Here is an 18,455-nt window from a genome sequence, read left to right as displayed (position 1 = left end):
TTTTTTTTTCTTGTTTCTTATTTGGCTTGTTTATACTGTTTATTTGATTACTTGAGCTTTGCTTTTACGTATTAGTTTTGGTATTTGGTTGTTTAATTTTCTAGCTAATTAAGTCCTTTTCCAAAGCTAGGAGAACATAGAGGATTCATTTGAATTGAGAAACTAGTAATGGCATTCTATTTTTTTCTTATTTCTTTGCTAAATTTCAAAGTTTATTCTTTTTGGATATGATGTATTGAGTTTTGGCTCCTTATTCTGAGTTTTCTTTTCCCAATCTCTGTGTTTATGTGTTTCTAAGGGAAAATGCAGGATATGCAAAAGTATGATGTCCTATTGTATCCTATTAAATTAAAAGTTCAGAACTAAACACTATTAGATTTAATATTTTTGATATTTTTCAAATTATTTTTTTTTAAATCAACATCTTACTAGCATGAAAAAAAAACAAAAAAAAACCTGAATAGCAATAAAAAATATACACTCTTTTCTTTCTTTTCCCGTCTCTTTTTTTCTTCTCTTCTCTCTAAATAATTTTCACTGCTATTTATAGCTAATGAGGAGGGGACATAAAATCTTGGCACAATCTGCTTTAAACAAAAATTTCAATGTTACAGCTGCCCCTTTTACCATCTTCAAAATTACTCTGTCTATGATGACAAAAATTTTGTATTATTAATTTTGTTTTATTATATATAATAATAAATATTTATAGGGATAAAACTAAAACTCAAATTAGTATTAGAAAAAGCTCGTTTCAACCGCTAAAAATTATTTTTAATTACCAAAAATTATGTTGGAACACTAAAAAAAACTTTATATGAGTATCAACTCGGTGGACTGGGTTTTTGACAAAAAATAATAGTTTTGACCAAAAGTGACCTGAAATTTATTTTTTTATCTCGGTCAATATGGTTAGACCCATATTGACTCGGTGGACTTGGTTTTGATCGAAAATGATGTTTTTGTCCTGAAATGATCTGAAACTCATTTTTTATCCCGGTCAACATGGTGGGACCCATATTAACCTAGTGGACTTGGTTTTGAGGGAATGATTTTTGGTTTTGATCTGAAATGGCCTGAAACTCATTTTTTATCCTGGTCGACATGGTTTGACTCATATTGACTTGGTAGAATCGGTTTGTATGAAAAGATGCGGTTGACCCAAGAAAAATATATTTTAAAATTTTAAACTTTTTTTCTTAATTTTTTTGGATTTTTTATGAATAATAAAATAAAATAACATTCGAGAAAATCTTAGTGAATCCAAAATTGGGTTACAACAATTATGATTATATACAGTTATAAAGAACTGAAATGGTTTGGGTAGAAAACTTGAGTCAGTTAAAAAATTATTATATTGTTTGTTTTGGGATACAAAATTCATTGTATAATTATTTTCTTTAAGGCATTGTTTATATTAGGAATTAGCTTTTTTTACCATAATTTTGATCATGATTTATTGTATTGATTATGTAACTATTTTATATGCTTTTTTAATGTTTATTTCCCTTAGGTTTTATTAGCCACAAACTTCACTTTTTTGTTATGGATAGTAAGATTATTTATGCAGCAAGTATGAGAGCAGCTGTAACTGCGATAATTATAGGGGTAGTTATTATTGAACAAGAAAGAAATAGAAATTATATACCAAGAGAACCACGTATAAATGCAATTGCTCAACGATAATTCTATATGGATAGTATTTTGAATTAAGGTGATAGTTATTGCGTTGAACAAATTCTTATGAAACCTGTTGTCTTATATAAATTGTGTGATGTTCTCACAATTCATGACCTATTATGATCAACTCAAAATGTGTTTATTAGGGAGCAAGTAATTGTATTCTTAAAAATTATAGGCCAAAACCAAAGATTTTGTTTTATTGGTGGTATATACTATAGGTTTGTTGAAACTATCCATCTTTACTTTAAAATTATTTTAAAAGCAGTTCTTAAGTTATATAAACACCTAATTAAAGACCCACACGATACAGTTCCAGCAGAGATAATGAATAATCAAAGATTTTATCCTTATTTTTAGGTATGAGAACAATATCAATATTTTTATACATTAATTAATTACATCTAGAAGAAAAGGTTATAAATTATTTTTTCATGTTTATATAGGAATGTGTAGGACCAATTGATAGTACTCATGTTCCTGCAAATGTTCTTGTTGAGATTCAAGGAAAGTTTCGAGGTCAAAAACAAGAAACAATACAAAATGTTTTAGCAGCTATAACTTTTGATTAGAAGTTTATATATGTTTTAGCTGGCTAGGAATGAAATGCACATGATTCACAGGTTTTAAGTGATGCATTATCAAGATCTAGTGATCTAAAAATTCCAGAAGGTATATAATAAAGTATTTATTATATGCAATAAACATATAAAATGTATAATTAGCTAAAGATAGTAATAGGGTTTTTTTTTATTTTTAGGGAAATATTATCTTGGTGATACTGGTTACGCTATTCAAAAAGGAATCATTTCTCATTTTCATGGAGTTTGATATCACTTGAATAAGTTTATAAAACATTCATTAGAAAATAAAAGAGAGCTATTTAATCTTCGACACTCTTCTTTGATAACTGCTATTGAGCGAGGGTTTGGTATCTTGAAGAGTCGTTTTAGATCAATTGATGGAAAATCTTTTTGGTTTTACAAAACACAAGTAGATGTTGTGCTTGCATGTTGCATTATTCATAATCACATAATGGGAGTTGATCCTTATGACTTTTTTATGGAAGAAATATGTTCGGAAAGTGAACCAATTAGATGAACAATCAACTTAAGTCAATGGGAGGAAAAGGAAGAGAATAGGGAGTGGATAACAGAAAGAGATATGATTGCATCAAACATATGGAATGATTATAACACTCAAAGAAACTAGTAATTGAGTGTTAATTATATCTGTTTGTATTATCTTTGTTATGTATTTGGAGTAGATGTTGACTTTATTATAAGTTCTTATGTATTTTATGTATTCTCTTTTAAATATTAATTGTAGTTTTTATATGAAATTTATTAAATCTAAATATTATATGATTTTATTTTGTATAAATTTGTAATTTCTTTTTTTATAGAAATGAGTTTCACACAGAATGAAAAATGTAAGGGCAAGCACTTCACATGGTCTAAGCCTATGTCTCATATGTTACTTGAGATATTAGTTAAGGAGGCACTTAAAGGAAGCAAACCTTCTTTAACCTTTAAAGCAGAATCTTTTATTAAGGTGGCTACAGAAATCAATCAAAAGTTCAACATGCAATGCGAGCCTAAGCATGTGGACAATCATCTCAAAACTGTGAAAAAAGAATGGGAAATAATAACCAAACTTAAAAATAAAAGTGGTTTTGACTTGGATGATTGTTTAAAAATAATTACAGTTTTGAAAGATGTATATGATGAAAAAGTAAAGGTATGATAAATATTATACTCTTTTTAATTTTTATATTTACTTTTGTTTCTAAAATGTTATACAATGAACTAAAAAATTGCATATTCTAAACTTTATGAACAAGCACATCCCAATCGTGACAAGTATCTCAACAAAAAACTTGATATGTACGAGGCAATGACAATTATTGTTGGAAAAGACATGGCAACCATAAATTATACCAAATCATATGTTAATGTCAACTTGGAAGAAAACACTGAAGAGCAATCAATTTCAATTGAAAATGAAGGGGAATATGAAGAAACTTCTAAGGAAAAAGAGATATCTTCCTCCAGTACATAAAAGAGGCAACATAGAAAGAGAAATCGCATGTATAAAGATGATGGTATTGAAAAGTTATCTAAATAGATTAGAGATGTAGCATTTGCAATTCAAAGCATCAGCAAAAATCAACTTGATGTTAATGCGCTGTATACGGAAGTGACGAAAGTTGAAGGCTTCGATGAGATCACTCTTAGGAATGCATTTGATCACTTAGTCCAAAATGAAATGTTGGCAAAAGCATTTATGACAAAAAATACTAATTTTGGTTCAGAATTTTGTGAACCAACACTACCACATGCTTGTTTGCTAAGATAATTTGACTATGATAAAAAACTATATGTTTGTTATTTGACAAGTATATTTACTTATTTAATTCTGTATAGCATATTTATGTTTGTTAATTTGAACTAATATATATGTATATGACATCAAAACTTAATATCTATGCATGACTATGTTTGATTGTAGATATTTATATTCATTTCTTTATGCTTGTTGGATATATATTAAAGGGATATTAAAGGGATAACTATCTATATCCGTAAAAAAAAATCTTTATCCAAAAAACTCATCAAAATATTTTTGTATTTATTTATCTTTTAAAAAAATCTTCATACAAAAAAAACCAAATATCTAACTCTTATTATAAACTAATTTGACTTTTTTCGTATGAAAAAAAAACATATTTTCAGCTTTTAAAATTGAAAAAAAAATTAATAGGTTTTATTTATGAAAAATTTCATAAGGTTATATCTCTATAATATTATATGACATATATAATTATATTTTATAAAATAAGCTATATATGAACATAAGATATAATAAAAAAAATTCATCATTACATTTTTTATATTTTATTCTTTTATTGTAAGTGATTAAATATTTATATTTAATATTTTTTATATATTAGATAAATATAAAAAGATAATTCATTAATAAATTATTTTTCAGTTTATTTTTCATACACTATCAAATATTAAAAAATATTTTTTAAAAATTTATTTTTAAAAATAAGTTACTTTCTTATAAATAAATGGGGTCCAAGTGAAAGTGAGTTCACTTTCTTATTACTTTCTTAAAAATAAATTACTTTCTTATAAATAAATGGGGTCCAATTGAAAGTGAGTTCTTACCACGAAAGGACAATTTCCCAACAAACACAACTCATGTTGGTGGATGTAAGACACTGCTCAAGTAAAAGAAAGAAGAGAGATATTTAAGACATTTTTGGGGACAGCATTTTTCATCACTTCAACAATGGATAATGATCAAGTGACCCTGTTGGATTTCTGGGCAAGTCCTGTTGGGATGAGAGTGAGGATAGCATTAGCAGAGAAGGGAGTCAAGTATGAGTACAAAGAACAAAGCTTGAGGAACAAAAGTGCTTTGCTTCTTGAAATGAATCCAGTTCACAAGAAAATTCCAGTTCTTATTCACAATGGCAAATCAATCTGTGAGTCACTTAATATTGTTCAGTACATTGATGAAACGTGGAAGCAGTCTCCGTTGTTGCCCTCTGATCCTTATGAAAGAACTCAATCTATGTTTTGGGCTAATTTTGTGGACCAGAAGGTATGTTAATTATTTTTTATTATAATTTTTTTACTTACCATTTTTAGATATATATCCTAACGGATACAAATAGTTTTTCTTCCAAATCTGTTACCAGCTACAACTGGAATTAAAGAAACTCAATAGGACACTGATAAATGAGTTAAACCTCTTGGTGAAAACATGGTTAACCATGTTTATGGTATTCAGTACTCATAATTATTTTAGATTCTTTTTTTTTTGTACTCGAAAAGTATATATTTACCATATTTGTACCATTTTGATTGTCCAAAATGTCTCAGATTTACGGTGTGCTTTTTTCATCCCTGCCTTTATGTGAACCTGTAGATTTATGACCTGAAAGGGAAAATGATATGGACAGCAGAAGGAGAAGAGCAGGAGGCAGCCAAAAAGGATTTTGTCGATTGCCTCAAGTTGTTAGAAGGAGAGCTAGGAGCCAAGCCTTACTTCGGGGGTGGGACCCTGGGCTTTGTGGATGTTGCCTTGGTCCCTTTTTATTGCTGGTTTCATGCTTATGAGACCATGGCCAACTTTAGCATAGAGGCTGAGTGTCCTCAGCTGATTGAATGGTGTAAGAGATGCATGCAGAAAGATAGTGTATCCAAGTCTCTTGCTGACCCCCAGATGATCTACAACTTTGCGATGAAGCTGAGGAAGATTTATAGGCTTTCAGAGCAAGTATGATGTTAAGTTTGTGTTGTTAATCAGGTACCATGTGCTACTATGTATTTGGAATAATGGGACACTTAGTTGTGTCTTTCCTTCGTTGTATGTTGTTCTTGTCTTTAGTTTAAGAGAGTTATGTTCATTAAAAATAAGAGGACACGTAGTTGTGTCAGTTGTTATATATTGTGTATTTTAAGAATGATGCAACACTTTGCTTATGTCCGTTTATGTATGTTGTTCTTGTGTAATTCAATCTGAGAGAGCTACGTATTTTAAAAATAACAGGACACTTAGTTGTGTCCATTGTTCTTGTGTATTTTCAGAATAAGGAGACACCTAGTTGTGTTTATCTATCCTTGTATTGTTCCCATGTTTAGCATGACAGAACGATATATTGTAAAAATAATGGGACACTTAATTGTTTCTATTGATTTTGGGTGTAATTTGAGATCCCACTTAAAAAAGAAATAATAAAAAAAGGCACCTCCATTGTTGGGTTGAGCCATATGTTTTCCACTCTTATGGAAATAGTTAGGTGACTGGTTTATATTTTTCTTGAGGCTACGGAGTCACGGGAGGCCTAAGGGCTGAAACACTAACTAAAACTAGCTATCCCGGGATTGAAAAACAAGAAATCCCTTCTCACGTCTCTAATCTTTATTTTTTTTATTATCAAAACCCTCTAAATATATGTTATTATTGATATCTTGTATTGTAAATCATTATTAACACTACTAGAAAATTGGTAAATATTTAAGTTATAACTTAATATATTGTTTTTTGACATTGATGGTAGTTTTTTTTTTTTTTCAGAATTCCATATGGAAACTTATATTATTCATAAAGATGTCCTTGAGAATACATTTTTTTTTTTCAATTCACGTGGAAATTAAGTAAATTGATTATGCGCTCAAATGGTAAAGAGCTCGCTTGATATGCGCGAGGCATGGGGTCTGATGATCCCTCACATCTCCTCCCAGCAATAATGGGGGGGATGGCTTGGATATTTAGAACTTAAAAGGCTTGAAATTCTATGGTGGTAAATCCCTGTTGAAGGGATATTTTTTTTCCTACCTAAAATGACTATTTTTATTGATTATTTTGAAAAATTACACATTGGATCTCAGATGTGCAGGATACTCTAAAACAGATCGGAGACGTGGATGGAGATGGAGATCAGGAGGCCAAGTGACATCAAGATACATAGTTAGATATGGCTATGAGCTGTGTCCACATCCATCTGTGCATAAGACAGAAATTGCTTGTTTGAAAGCTTTGTCTTGTTGTGTGCTGTCAATTCTTTTATTAATTTCTGTCACATGTAGTCTTACAATATGTCAGTATGTATTTTAGCAACGTGCACATGAACGGAAAAACTCTTTTCAGTAATGCATGGTTCATTGGTGATTCAGTTAATAAAAAATTTACTTATAAATTATAGACAGATAAAGAAGGACACAAATAAATTTATCTGTTATATATTTTATTGGTAAATTTGTAAATTTAACATATCATTAATAATATTATTAGTGTTTTTATTTATTTGTCTATGTACCCATTAATAAATATAATATTCTTCATTAAAATATCATTCATAATTATTTAATTATAATAATGATATTTATAGTAATTTTTTTAATTCTCTAAAATATATTGATGAATTTGTTTTCATCGGTAACTCTGTTGAAAATATTTTTTAAAAAAATATATATTAAATGGAAGTAGAAAAATAATATAAAAATCAAATATTTATTATAAATTTAAATATTTATATGTTTAAATATAATAAATATAAAATATAGACAGGGTTGGAAAAGGAGGATGAGGCTGGTCATCATAAAGATTGTAGAGCTAATTAGAGGGTGCACATTACCAATTAACAGAGTTTTTCATAATTAACAGTGAGTCATTCATATTTTTTTTTATTAAAATGAATTGTTCGAGCCTATACTTATTAGTCTAATATCATCACGAGCTCTACAGTTTAAGTGTTTAGAATTGATAACAAACATCTAACGATCAAAATACTACAGGTTATTCGCAAGCTCTTAACCATAATGTTAAGAGAGTTTGCACACCAATTGATTTTATTCAAACCTACAAAAACTTGAAACCTGCAAAATTTTAAGCTTGCAAAAATACATAATATATATACCATAAACTAGTTGATTTTATTCAATTTTTTTAATAATTTAACATAATTTAATTTCATAGAAAATTTTTATTTTTGATGTGATAATATTTTTAATCATAACTTTACAGAAATCTATTCTAAATTTACAAAAATTCAAAATAATAATTAAAATTAATCCTATATATTTAATTGAAATTAAACATCATAATTGAAAAAAGGAAGCAACTAGAATTCAACAAAATAATATATTCTAAAGTTATATTCATCACATTGGTTGACTTTTTTTTTTTTCCATTTTTCTACTGCAATTCTCTTGTTATATGTTAAGATAAGTTTTTTGTTATTGTTCATTAATGGATACATGAATGAAAAATTATATCGAAAGTTTTTTATTACTGTTTATTAATAGATACATGAATGAAAAATTATAATAGTAAAGTGTTAATATTTTTATTTATATTTATTAATTTTCTAATAATATTGAATGGGCAGGAAAAGCAGTGGTTTTTGCACTATAAAGAGCAGCCATTGCATTGTGTAATCTTCATTGGTGGTACTCGCAGATCCAATGCATTCTCAAAGATAATAATAGCTTCTTAGGTGTTGAAACTTGTTGTGGATATAAAAAAAAAAAAAAAAAAAAAAAAGAGGCTTGGCTTTCGGTCAACACTTAAGTTTAGTTTTTAATTTTTAATTTTCTGGTAGAGAGTTATTGTTTGGTGTTTTTTCTTGGATTTTGTTAGTCCTGGTAAGGTTAAAGATAATTTTTTTAAAAAAAAAAAAGTTTATATATTTCTAAATAAAAAAATATTTTTAGAAAAATCAATACCATAATCATATTATATACTTGGTATTAGAATTATAATGTTGTCTCGAGTAAACAACAACGAATAATCCTCACAAAGGATAGGATATGGTAATACAATAATGGATGTTGCTCGCAAACTAGGGCTTGGCCTAGTGGTGGAAAGGGCTTGTCTTCTTCCACTGCACCTGGGTTCAAGCCCTAGCGTGCACGCCTGTCACCCCCACGGTGCCTTACATGCCTACTGGGTTTGCAGGATATTCAGTGGGCCGTGGGGATTAGTTGTGGTGCGCGCAAGCTAGGCCGGACACCCCACGTAAATAAAAAAAAAAATAATGGATGTTGCTCACTCTCTCTCTTTTCAATGTTTAAAAGAACACCGAATTGCAACAGTGATTAAAATTTGGGGGCATAAAAAATGTTTATGTAATATTTTCTTAAACTCGTGTGGGTTTTTATTAAATCATTAAAAATCTAAAAATCAGAAACAGTGATTAAAATTTGTGACATTTTAGAAAGGCATGATTTAAGATTTCATGCCTTGTCCCTGATAAATGTGCAAAGGCAAAGTATCACCATTCAAAATAACTGGTTTTCTGTATTATTTTTTTTAATCATGGCATTTATTTTTTGAGTTTAGAATGATTAAATTCTAGTTCTTTGTTTTACAAAATAAACACAATAATTGCAATGATTTGCGATGGAAATCCAATCCTTGCGTAGTTAATTTATCATTTTCCTTGGTCAAATCATCAAAATAAATTATTATTCTTCTTTTTTAAATTGTGGTAATTAAATAAGCTTTATTTTTATTTAGATTCTGACAAATGTCAACTAGGTTATAAATTAATTTATCAATAATCTAATTTGATTAGATCAGTTATTATATAATTTAATAGAAAACCAGCTGGAATCTGGATTAGTAGATAATTATTAAATTACCCATGAAAACCATGAAAGAATTGAATCTAATTCGAGTCAGAACGCGCACCATTAATGTTCAAAAGAAACCACCCGAAATCGAAGTCTAAAATGGTTAAAAAGCGAACAAAGAAAGAAACTAGGGCAATGGAGAGAGTGCCAAAAATATTCGGCACACAATGCCATGGTCAAAAACGAAGGAAGATTTCTTGCTTCGTGGAGAAGATGTTTCCACTTTTTCAACTCTTGAAAATGTGGGTATCTGTCTGCTAATCCTGCGAACAATTGCTAGCTATCAAGACCCCAGTCGCCGGAGTACAGCTCAGGCAATCCACAAAGTAGATTCTCCGTTGACTTCTCCCAAGAGTTATGGAAATATTATTTCCGGCAAACACTCTCCGCACCCATGAAACCTCTCTGTTATAAAATCTCAATTTATTTGTTAGATTGGGAAAAATGTTACCTATTCGTGCTATAATTACAAAATTTGAAAGCAATTACTTTTCTTTCCAGAGATCTGTGACTTTTGACCCTATGATGTGCCCATCTCACCCGCTGTTTACGGACACACGGTTTACAAAGCAAATTCGTTAAAACCAGCGCGACTCATGAGCAGGTTCAAAGTTTGAGTCAGAAATTGCATAGGTTAAGCGATGTTGACATGAATCAATTTTAAAAAAATATGCTGCTGATGTTGACATGGGAATTTTCAAGTGAAGGAGAGAATGAAGGTTATTAAAGAGTCTAGAGAGAGGTTTGGGAGGTTCTTTTATAGGTTTCCTGAAGGAGAATCTGCTGCTGATGTTTTTGATCGCGTTTCAGGTATGTTTCTTTCCGTTCGTTTTGTTTAGTTTGATTGATTTCTGTTGATGGGTTTTTGTTTTTTAGTTGAAATGAAGATTAGAGTAATGCTAATAGAAATATAAGGAAGAAATCAAAATGGGGTCCTCTTAAAATCATTAAAAATTGCTTCTTGTCCTGCATTTTCTTGTTTGATTTATGTTTCCTTTTTGGTTTTGCTGTGTAGTTTGATTAATTTGTGTTAATTGGTTGGTTGAAGTGGATGTAGAATGGTTAATAAAAAATAAGGAAAAGGAATGGCGGCTTTATTAAAATCAAAAAAAATTTTCTTGTTTCTTATTTGGCTTGTTTATACTGTTTATTGAATTACTTGAGCTTTGCTTTTACTTATTAGTTTTGGTATTTGGTTGTTGAGCTTGGTTTGTTGTTTTGTGTTTTTATATGGGAATGTCTGTTGCTTTGGCTGTTTAATTTCTAGCTAACTGAGTCCTTTTCCAAAGCTAGGAGAATATAGAGGATTCATTTGAATTGAGAAACTAAAAATGGCATTCTATTTTTTTCGTATTTCTTTGCTAAATTTCAAAACTTATTCTTTTTGGATCTGATGTATTGAGTTTTGGCTCCTTATTCTGAGTATCCTTTTCCGAATCTCTGTGTTTCTAAGTGAAAATGCAGGATATGCAAAAGTATGATGTGCTTAACTTGTTTCTTCTGAAAGACAAAACTTCTTAATTTGTCCATGGACAGTCATCTATTGCTCTTCTATATGCTGGTTGGGCTTGTCTTTTTATGAAGCTTGTTTGTACTGAAGATTGTTTCCTGCGAAATGCTAAATCAACTAGTATTGTAGGCTTGGACATATGTAAGAGGCAGTGGATTTCATTCGGTAGCCGGACATTCTGTAGTTGTTTTACTGTAGTCTAGTGACAAAAGGTGTCCATTTTTCAGCTCATATTTGCATGTAAGATGAATATATTTTGCTTCCTTCTCTATGATATTAAATCTGTTTGATACCTGGTTCTGGAGGCCTATAGCATTGATTTTAGTTGATGTTTCACTACCTTGAGTGTCTCATCTAATTAAGGTTTTTTTGGATCATAGGATATTATAATTTGTTTTCTGTTTATTGCTTGGCAAAAAGAGCTAGAATATTATCTAATGCATTTCCCCTCCCTGAAATAGCTCTTTCTGTAAATTTGGACCAAACATGACCTGGGTGTTTTTGTTGGTTAGTGATTTGATTCTATTGTTTTAGAAAATTGGACAGCTAAATAATGTTGCTGGAAGTTAGAGATAATTTGATGTCGTCTCTCATGATTTAAGCTTCAAAGTGATGAAATTCTGAATCTTTCAAATTGCTTGTCTATTTATTGTGAACGTCAAACTGGATGGCTTTGGGTTAATTATGTTACTGTTAACATGTTTTTCCTTTTTTTTTAATATGAATATCAGAGGTAACAAATCTATCGGCAAAACACTTTAGGGCAGCTGTTTTACCTTTCAATGATATACTTTTTTCTGGGTACCTAATTGGAGATTCATATAGTCAGAGATGGCATGTTCACTTTGCTTATTTGTTCAGCACTTTGGAAAATGCTATATGCTAATGGCCTATTTATCACAAGTCTCATAACACGTCAGAAACAGGAAACTGGTGATTTAAGAAAAAAAACTGTTTCTGTATGATGTTTTGTGCAAATTCTGGAAAGTCTGGCAACAATTAGTGAAATTAGATCTCTAGTAGGGAAACTCATGACTTTTTATTTTTTGGTGAGCCCCATGTGGTTTTCTTTATTGTAATCTGCGGGTAGTATATTCATGAGAGTTGTGCTTCAAAATCAGTCTTGTAGTTTTTGAACCTCATGTCTGTAAAGAAGAATTTCTTGCTTTCCTTATTATGGTCGGGTTTGGCGTGTGAATTCTTATTTTTGCATGATATTGTGAAAATGATATGCCAGCTTCTTTGATTCATGTATTTTTTGGTGGCTGTTTTTGATTTATTGATCATTAAGTGGATTAACCATTACAAAAAATTGAACTTTTATAACAGAATGCACGGGAAATAACCTTTATTACAGACTGAATAACAAAGGCTCAAATTTGTACTTCACAGGTTTTCTTGAATCTCTATGGAGGGACATAGATATGAAAAGGTTTCACCGAGACCCTTCACATGACTTAAACCTTATAATTGTATCACATGGGTTAACTTGCCGCGTGTTCCTTATGAAGTGGTTCAAGTGGACAGTTGAGCAATTTGAGCACTTGAATAATCCAGGGAACTGCGAGTTTCGAATTATGCAGTTGGGGCCTGGTGGAGAATACAGCTTAGCCATCCATCACACCGATGAAGAAATGCTAGAATGGGGACTCTCTCCTGAAATGATTGATGATCAAAAGTGGAGGATGCGTGCCAAGAAGGGTGATTGGAACGAAAAATGTCCTTGGTACCTTGATGAGTTTTTTGATCATGTAGCAGACTCAGACAGAGAATCCGATGACAAAGAAAATGGTTCTTCAGGCATGTGTGAATAGGGTTCCTCTATATTTGATTGATAATTCTTTGATTCAATCTATAATAACTGCACTTTTCTAATGGTAAACATTATATTGCAAAATGAAATATGTTGGGTTTGGTTCCATGTCCGGGTCATCCCTCAAAGAGCACCATCAAGTTATGAAATTGATTGTACTTAGTATTGATTGTAAACAATGTAAGACATTTTTTCTTGACAATGTATGATTTAATGCTGTCATGCGAGGACATTACATCATGTGATCATTTTCATGAAGAAACATTTTGTCTGGGATTTATCAACAAGGCTTCTTCATTCGCAGCAGTTAATTGTCAATTCATGAGATTCTTGGGAGGCTACAAGCTTCCGCACAGCATGGCATCCAGGAAAACAGAAATCTGGTCTCAGGTCTGTGCTGGCGATTTCCTTTTGTGGACGTGACTTTTCCTAATGCACCTGCAAGCTTGATGCCGGCAAGCAATAAATACTCAAGTTGAGCCTTATGAACCGTGCCTCTAAAGTGTTATATCAATAACCCTTCTATATTAGCAAACACCTTTTAACCCCCTTGTTGATCAACCCTGAGGGCTAAGGCCATTGCAATTTTTTATTGTCCAAGTCTATCTCATCGTGGAATTTTTTATTGTCCAAGTCTATCTCGTCTTTGCCACTTTTCATTGGCTAACAATATTGTATTTAGTTTTAAACCTGACATGGGATCCGCTCGAGTAAATCATGGATCAAGTTGGTTGATATGGGTTATTTAGGGTTAGCAAGAAAAGATCTCCAAGTTTCAATTGAGTTTTTCTTAGGTTGATAGGGTTACAAGATCAAATTGATTTTTAACCGTGTCATATCATATAATACTCTTTCTATTTTTATTGAAGTCCAACCTGATTTAAACTCTAAATTACTTTACTCAAGGATCAATTTATAGCCAGGATGAGATTTTAATATAATAATTTTATTTTTATTGAAATTCGACCTGATCTAGACTCTAGATTACTCTAACTAAGGATTAATTCATGGTTAAAATGAGATTTTAAAATAATAATAATTTTACTGGTATTTCTTATTTTTAATTTTTATAAAAAAAAAAGATAATTAGGTAGAATATATACTATAACATTTACATATTCTCTTATTATTTTCGAGTTGATGATCCCTTAGTCCAATTGATAGTATTATAAATGGATTGATTTTTTAGATTTTCACTAAAGATTAGAAATAGATGGACTGTAATTAATGATATATTCTTTTCAATACCTTAGCCTTCGATAATAAAAATTCTTGAATAAAAATTTGAAATCATAAAATGTAAAATAAATCCTCTCTGATCCAAGGCTTGCAAGTAATTTATTGAATTCTGTTATGAAAATTCACATGCTCTCCACCAAAAATTAAAAAAGAAAAATTCTTTTTGTAAATTAAAATGACTTGTCAAAATAGCATGCAAAAAATAGGGTTTTTTAAAGATAAATACCAACTGACAACAGTATCCATCTGTTATTTAGATTGTGGCTATCAGAGAAAAACAAACGGTTATCTCCAGTTAGAATTTACTTCTCTGTCTTCAAAGTTCAAACAGTTTGATAAGTGATGATGACAAGTTTTACAGCCTGTTAGCACAATCAGATTACTGCTACTTCAATAGCTTCTCAAATCTTCTTTGATAAAAGTAGCAAACCGAATGATTAAAGCTAAACATTATAGCACTAGTAGTTTAAGATTAAAGTACTAAAGCTTCAGTTCAACATTTTCTCCCTCTGTACCTTTTCACTTTATAGGGATTTGGGGTCTCCTTTTCCATACATTCACTGAATTTGCTATTTTTAGTAGTGTCAGTACAGATAGTAAGAGTCATAGTCTAGTTACTGTTGTTAGACTGCTTGGATCTCCAAACCGAGTGTGACCCAGTTCTTTAAACGTTTTGTTTTGGTGTTCCTGCATATAAAAAATTTGGTTTTTGACATCTGGGTTTTGGTTGTTTAGTTGATTTCTTTGAACGCAAAAGAGAAAGTTAGGTTTTTTGGGTTTTATTCCTGTTTTTGGATCGTGGAAAGTGGGAACTGCAGAGATGGCATGCCCTTCAAAGCATTATGGTTTGAGGAGTAATGGTGCTTTAAGGGTGGCTTTGGTGTTGTTGGCTATATTCTTTGTAGGCTACATTGTTGGCTCAGGGTTGTTTTCGAAGGGGAGTTCAAATGCTGCTTCATGCTCTTGTGATTGTGATTGCTCTCAAGAGCTAGAATTGATATGGACAGTAGGTGAGTAAAAGATCCTTACCAAGCTTTCCAGAAAATGGTTATGTTAGGTAGTTTCCATATTTGGGTCTGTTTTGATGCCATATTAATGTGCCTATTTCTAGTTACGTTTTTACATCTGTGTAGAAAATAGCACTATTTTTGGCAGCGTTCTCTTTTGATGTTGCAGTTCATAAATGGTGATTGATTAGCCTGTGGTATGTGGTGTTTATGTAATTTGGTAGAATTCCACGGGGTGGAAATTTCTTTTTGTTCATATTATTTTGGTGATTTTGTGGACTTTTTTTTGGGTGTTAGTGTTTTGTTTCTTTAAATCTCTTAGTTACTAGCAGCATTGACATGGTTATAGTTGTGGAATTGTGAGGTTGAAGGTAGAAATGGTTTGTGTTTCTTGAGGTGTTGGGAGTTCAGAGATAGTGCAGGAATACAGGATCTTAAACAATCCTTCTTTCTGTCTAATTTCTGCTGTGATAACTTTATGGGGCTTTCCTTTCTTGCACATTTTTAACATCTCTTTTTTAGTTATTCCGTGAATTTGCACCAATTATTAGCTCCCTTCAAGCTCATTCACCAAAGAACAAGTATATGTACATTCATGGTAGATTTTCCTTTCTATCCCATGAAACATGAATCAATTTGAATCATATTCCAATGAAATGCATTTGGTTTCTTAGGCCCAAGTTGTGTCCAGTTACAGTTAAATTAAGCGGGACTGTTTCAATGGCGGATAGCATGGACATTTGTATGAATCTCTGCTTTAACAGGTTGAATAGGTTGTAGGAATTCACTTTGGTAGCAAAACATTTTTATGTTCATGAGTGTTGTGTTGAACTCTGTTTTCAAGCCATTTGATGTTAATTAGACTCTTGACAGATCTGCTTTCTGGCTTCGAATAAAAGGACAAACATCACTGAACTATACCACCATATATTTGAATGCTGATTACATGATGACGGTGATGCTAGAATAACCCTATTCTTGTTTTTTTCTTTTCCTGATTTGGATGCTAGAGTACCCTTTGTCATGCATCTGAAGTCATTCCAATATGAAATGCTAAAGCTCAAATGCACTTCAAGACAGTAATGTAGAGAATATGAAGTTATTGCCGCTTTCTTTAACCTTTTACATGATTGTTTGTGAATTTTCTCTGATTCTCCTTTGAATCTTGATTGTTTGTTCTTGTATGTTGTAAATACTTTGAATATCTATTTGTCTCTCCTTTCCCTCCCTTTAAAAACATTGCTGTTTCCTCTAACTTCCTTTTTAACATCAATGGTTCTGCAGAATTTATCAACAATTCATATCCAGGTCAGTCCCCTTCTTTCATCATTCTTTGTTTAAGCTGTTGTTTATTTCGTTTCCTCGAGGATTGAATGAAATGCTCCCAGCAGTTGAAGTTGGCATCACTGGGATCGCATTTCATCCTTTTTACACATGATTTTTTATTCTCAAAGCATGTTATTGTGGAAACTTTGAAATTGGGAAAAAAGTTTTCTGCCGTAATTCCTTCACTATAGAAGGGTCATAAAACATAATGCAAGAAGAGGTTAATTTATCACAACACTTGCATATGTATTGTTCTCAGTTACAAGCCCTACAATACAAGATACAGCCACAGTAGTGCATCATGTAATCATTTAATGAATTATATATCATGGTTACTAGCAGTACACTTGATGAAAGATTGGATCACGTGGTAAGAACTAATCAGAGTGATCAAATTTCTCTGGCTTTTGGAAGAATTGGAACCAGAACTGGAGCCATTGCCAGTGTTGGTTTCTCTTTTCTGTTTGACTTTAGAATTAAGACCTTCTAATCGGAGGCAAAGCTCAGTAAAACTGCTTCCATAATCATGAAATTATGACTTTCGCATGAATCCAAGGAAGGAAAACTGCAATTTGTATCAGAAATATTCTCGAAGGTATTTGTTAATGAGAATCATAGTAGGCTAACTGAGATTTTCTTACAGGAACATTTGCTCACTTCACTAGACGAATACATTTCTCCATAACTCATGGAAGATTTATGCCCTGCTGAAGATGCTTTACATTTAATTTTTTTCGAGCTAGTTTTACTAATATTCAAAAACCTTCTATCCTGTATTTGCAGACTGCGGCAAACACAATCCAGAAATGGGTGAAGAAATGCAGAAGAATGCTGTTGATTTAATATCAGATGAGATTGAATTACAAAGAAGAGTAGCTAATGAAAGATTGGAGCAGACCAGGACATTGGTAATAACTGCTAGGAGTACTTCTTCACAGTACCAAATTGAAGCACAAAAATGTAGTGCGCATACACAAACTTGCGAAGAAGGAAGGGAGAGAGCTGAGGCAGGACTAGTAGAGGAGCGTAAACTTACAGCATTGTGGGAGCAACGAGCCCTAGAACTGGGTTGGAGAGAAAATATAACTTACGCGGATAATAACACTATTCATAGTCCCGAAAACAAAGACAATCATTAGGTTTTTGATTGTGGAGTAGCTCGTCTATCCCTACTTTACCAGTCTCGTGTATATAAATATTATTTTTGCACTTTTTATCTACTGTTTTCTATTTGAAAGAGTCACTTTTTAGGATGCCTTGTGTATTGCAAAGGAAATTAGATCAGTGAAACTTGAGCAATAAGCTTTCAGGTCCTGCTCTGATAGAAACAGGTCTTTCAAAACAAAATGACCTTTCTTGAAGCTGCTGTGAGGAATCAGGGAAATCCTAGAAGATCTTGAACAAATTCTGCTCTAGAATCATGAAAATTTACTTTTACTTTCCTGTGGAGGCAACCACAATTTCATATCTGATCCATACAAAAACTGCTTCACAAGTGTATACTGATGTCAATAGTTGTGTTTTTTTTCAGGCCATAACATGCTCAAAGCTCATACGAATACAATTGCAATGACAGATCCTTTATAGAGCCTGATTCTGTGCAGCTTCGTTCAAAGAAATTTCATAGGTTAACCTATCCGGCAGAACATTTTATTTTTTCCAGTGTGCCTCATGATTTGCAATATCTTCATTGAAAACACTGCACTTCTGTATCCTGCAAAGAACTA

General features: G+C 31.5%; 3 protein-coding genes across 3 annotated transcripts; all 3 read left to right on the top strand.

The window, feature by feature from the left end:
- The first annotated feature begins 4,839 nt into the window (after nucleotides 1-4,839).
- Nucleotides 4,840-6,222, top strand: LOC105142814 (probable glutathione S-transferase). Its single transcript, XM_011050624.1, has 2 exons — nucleotides 4,840-5,295; nucleotides 5,623-6,222. Exons 1-2 carry the CDS (start codon nucleotides 4,981-4,983, stop codon nucleotides 5,977-5,979), a joined length of 672 nt encoding a protein of 223 aa, XP_011048926.1. The 5' UTR covers nucleotides 4,840-4,980; the 3' UTR covers nucleotides 5,980-6,222.
- A 3,778-nt stretch (nucleotides 6,223-10,000) lies between these two features.
- LOC105142826 (phosphoglycerate mutase-like protein AT74) lies at nucleotides 10,001-13,462 on the top strand. The gene is made up of 3 exons (XM_011050635.1): nucleotides 10,001-10,147; nucleotides 10,520-10,643; nucleotides 12,736-13,462. Exons 1-3 carry the CDS (start codon nucleotides 10,001-10,003, stop codon nucleotides 13,155-13,157), a joined length of 693 nt encoding a protein of 230 aa, XP_011048937.1. The 3' UTR covers nucleotides 13,158-13,462.
- Nucleotides 13,463-14,638: 1,176 nt separating this feature from the next.
- Nucleotides 14,639-18,193, top strand: LOC105142813 (uncharacterized). The gene is made up of 3 exons (XM_011050621.1): nucleotides 14,639-15,405; nucleotides 16,687-16,710; nucleotides 17,512-18,193. Exons 1-3 carry the CDS (start codon nucleotides 15,216-15,218, stop codon nucleotides 17,865-17,867), a joined length of 570 nt encoding a protein of 189 aa, XP_011048923.1. The 5' UTR covers nucleotides 14,639-15,215; the 3' UTR covers nucleotides 17,868-18,193.
- Nucleotides 18,194-18,455: the final 262 nt, after the last annotated feature.

Source organism: Populus euphratica, unplaced genomic scaffold (genome assembly GCF_000495115.2).
Source record: "Populus euphratica unplaced genomic scaffold, PopEup_1.0 scaffold146.1, whole genome shotgun sequence".
NCBI lineage: Eukaryota > Viridiplantae > Streptophyta > Magnoliopsida > Malpighiales > Salicaceae > Populus > Populus euphratica.
Note: the sequence above shows the minus strand (reverse complement) of the source record. Positions and strands in the feature narration are given on the sequence as shown.

Bases quoted from the DNA above. Each gene is read 5' to 3' on its own strand.
- LOC105142826 (XM_011050635.1), top strand. From the start codon at position 10,001: ATGCCATGGTCAAAAACGAAGGAAGATTTCTTGCTTCGTGGAGAAGAT. The intron at 10,148-10,519 runs GCAATCCACAAA...TGCTGATGTTGA, and splicing joins GTCGCCGGAGTACAGCTCAG to CATGGGAATTTTCAAGTGAA. The intron at 10,644-12,735 runs GTATGTTTCTTT...TGTACTTCACAG, and splicing joins TGTTTTTGATCGCGTTTCAG to GTTTTCTTGAATCTCTATGG.
- LOC105142813 (XM_011050621.1), top strand. From the start codon at position 15,216: ATGGCATGCCCTTCAAAGCATTATGGTTTGAGGAGTAATGGTGCTTTA. The intron at 15,406-16,686 runs GTGAGTAAAAGA...ATGGTTCTGCAG, and splicing joins AGAATTGATATGGACAGTAG to AATTTATCAACAATTCATAT. The intron at 16,711-17,511 runs GTCAGTCCCCTT...CTGTATTTGCAG, and splicing joins TATCAACAATTCATATCCAG to ACTGCGGCAAACACAATCCA.
- LOC105142814 (XM_011050624.1), top strand. From the start codon at position 4,981: ATGGATAATGATCAAGTGACCCTGTTGGATTTCTGGGCAAGTCCTGTT. The intron at 5,296-5,622 runs GTATGTTAATTA...GTGAACCTGTAG, and splicing joins CTAATTTTGTGGACCAGAAG to ATTTATGACCTGAAAGGGAA.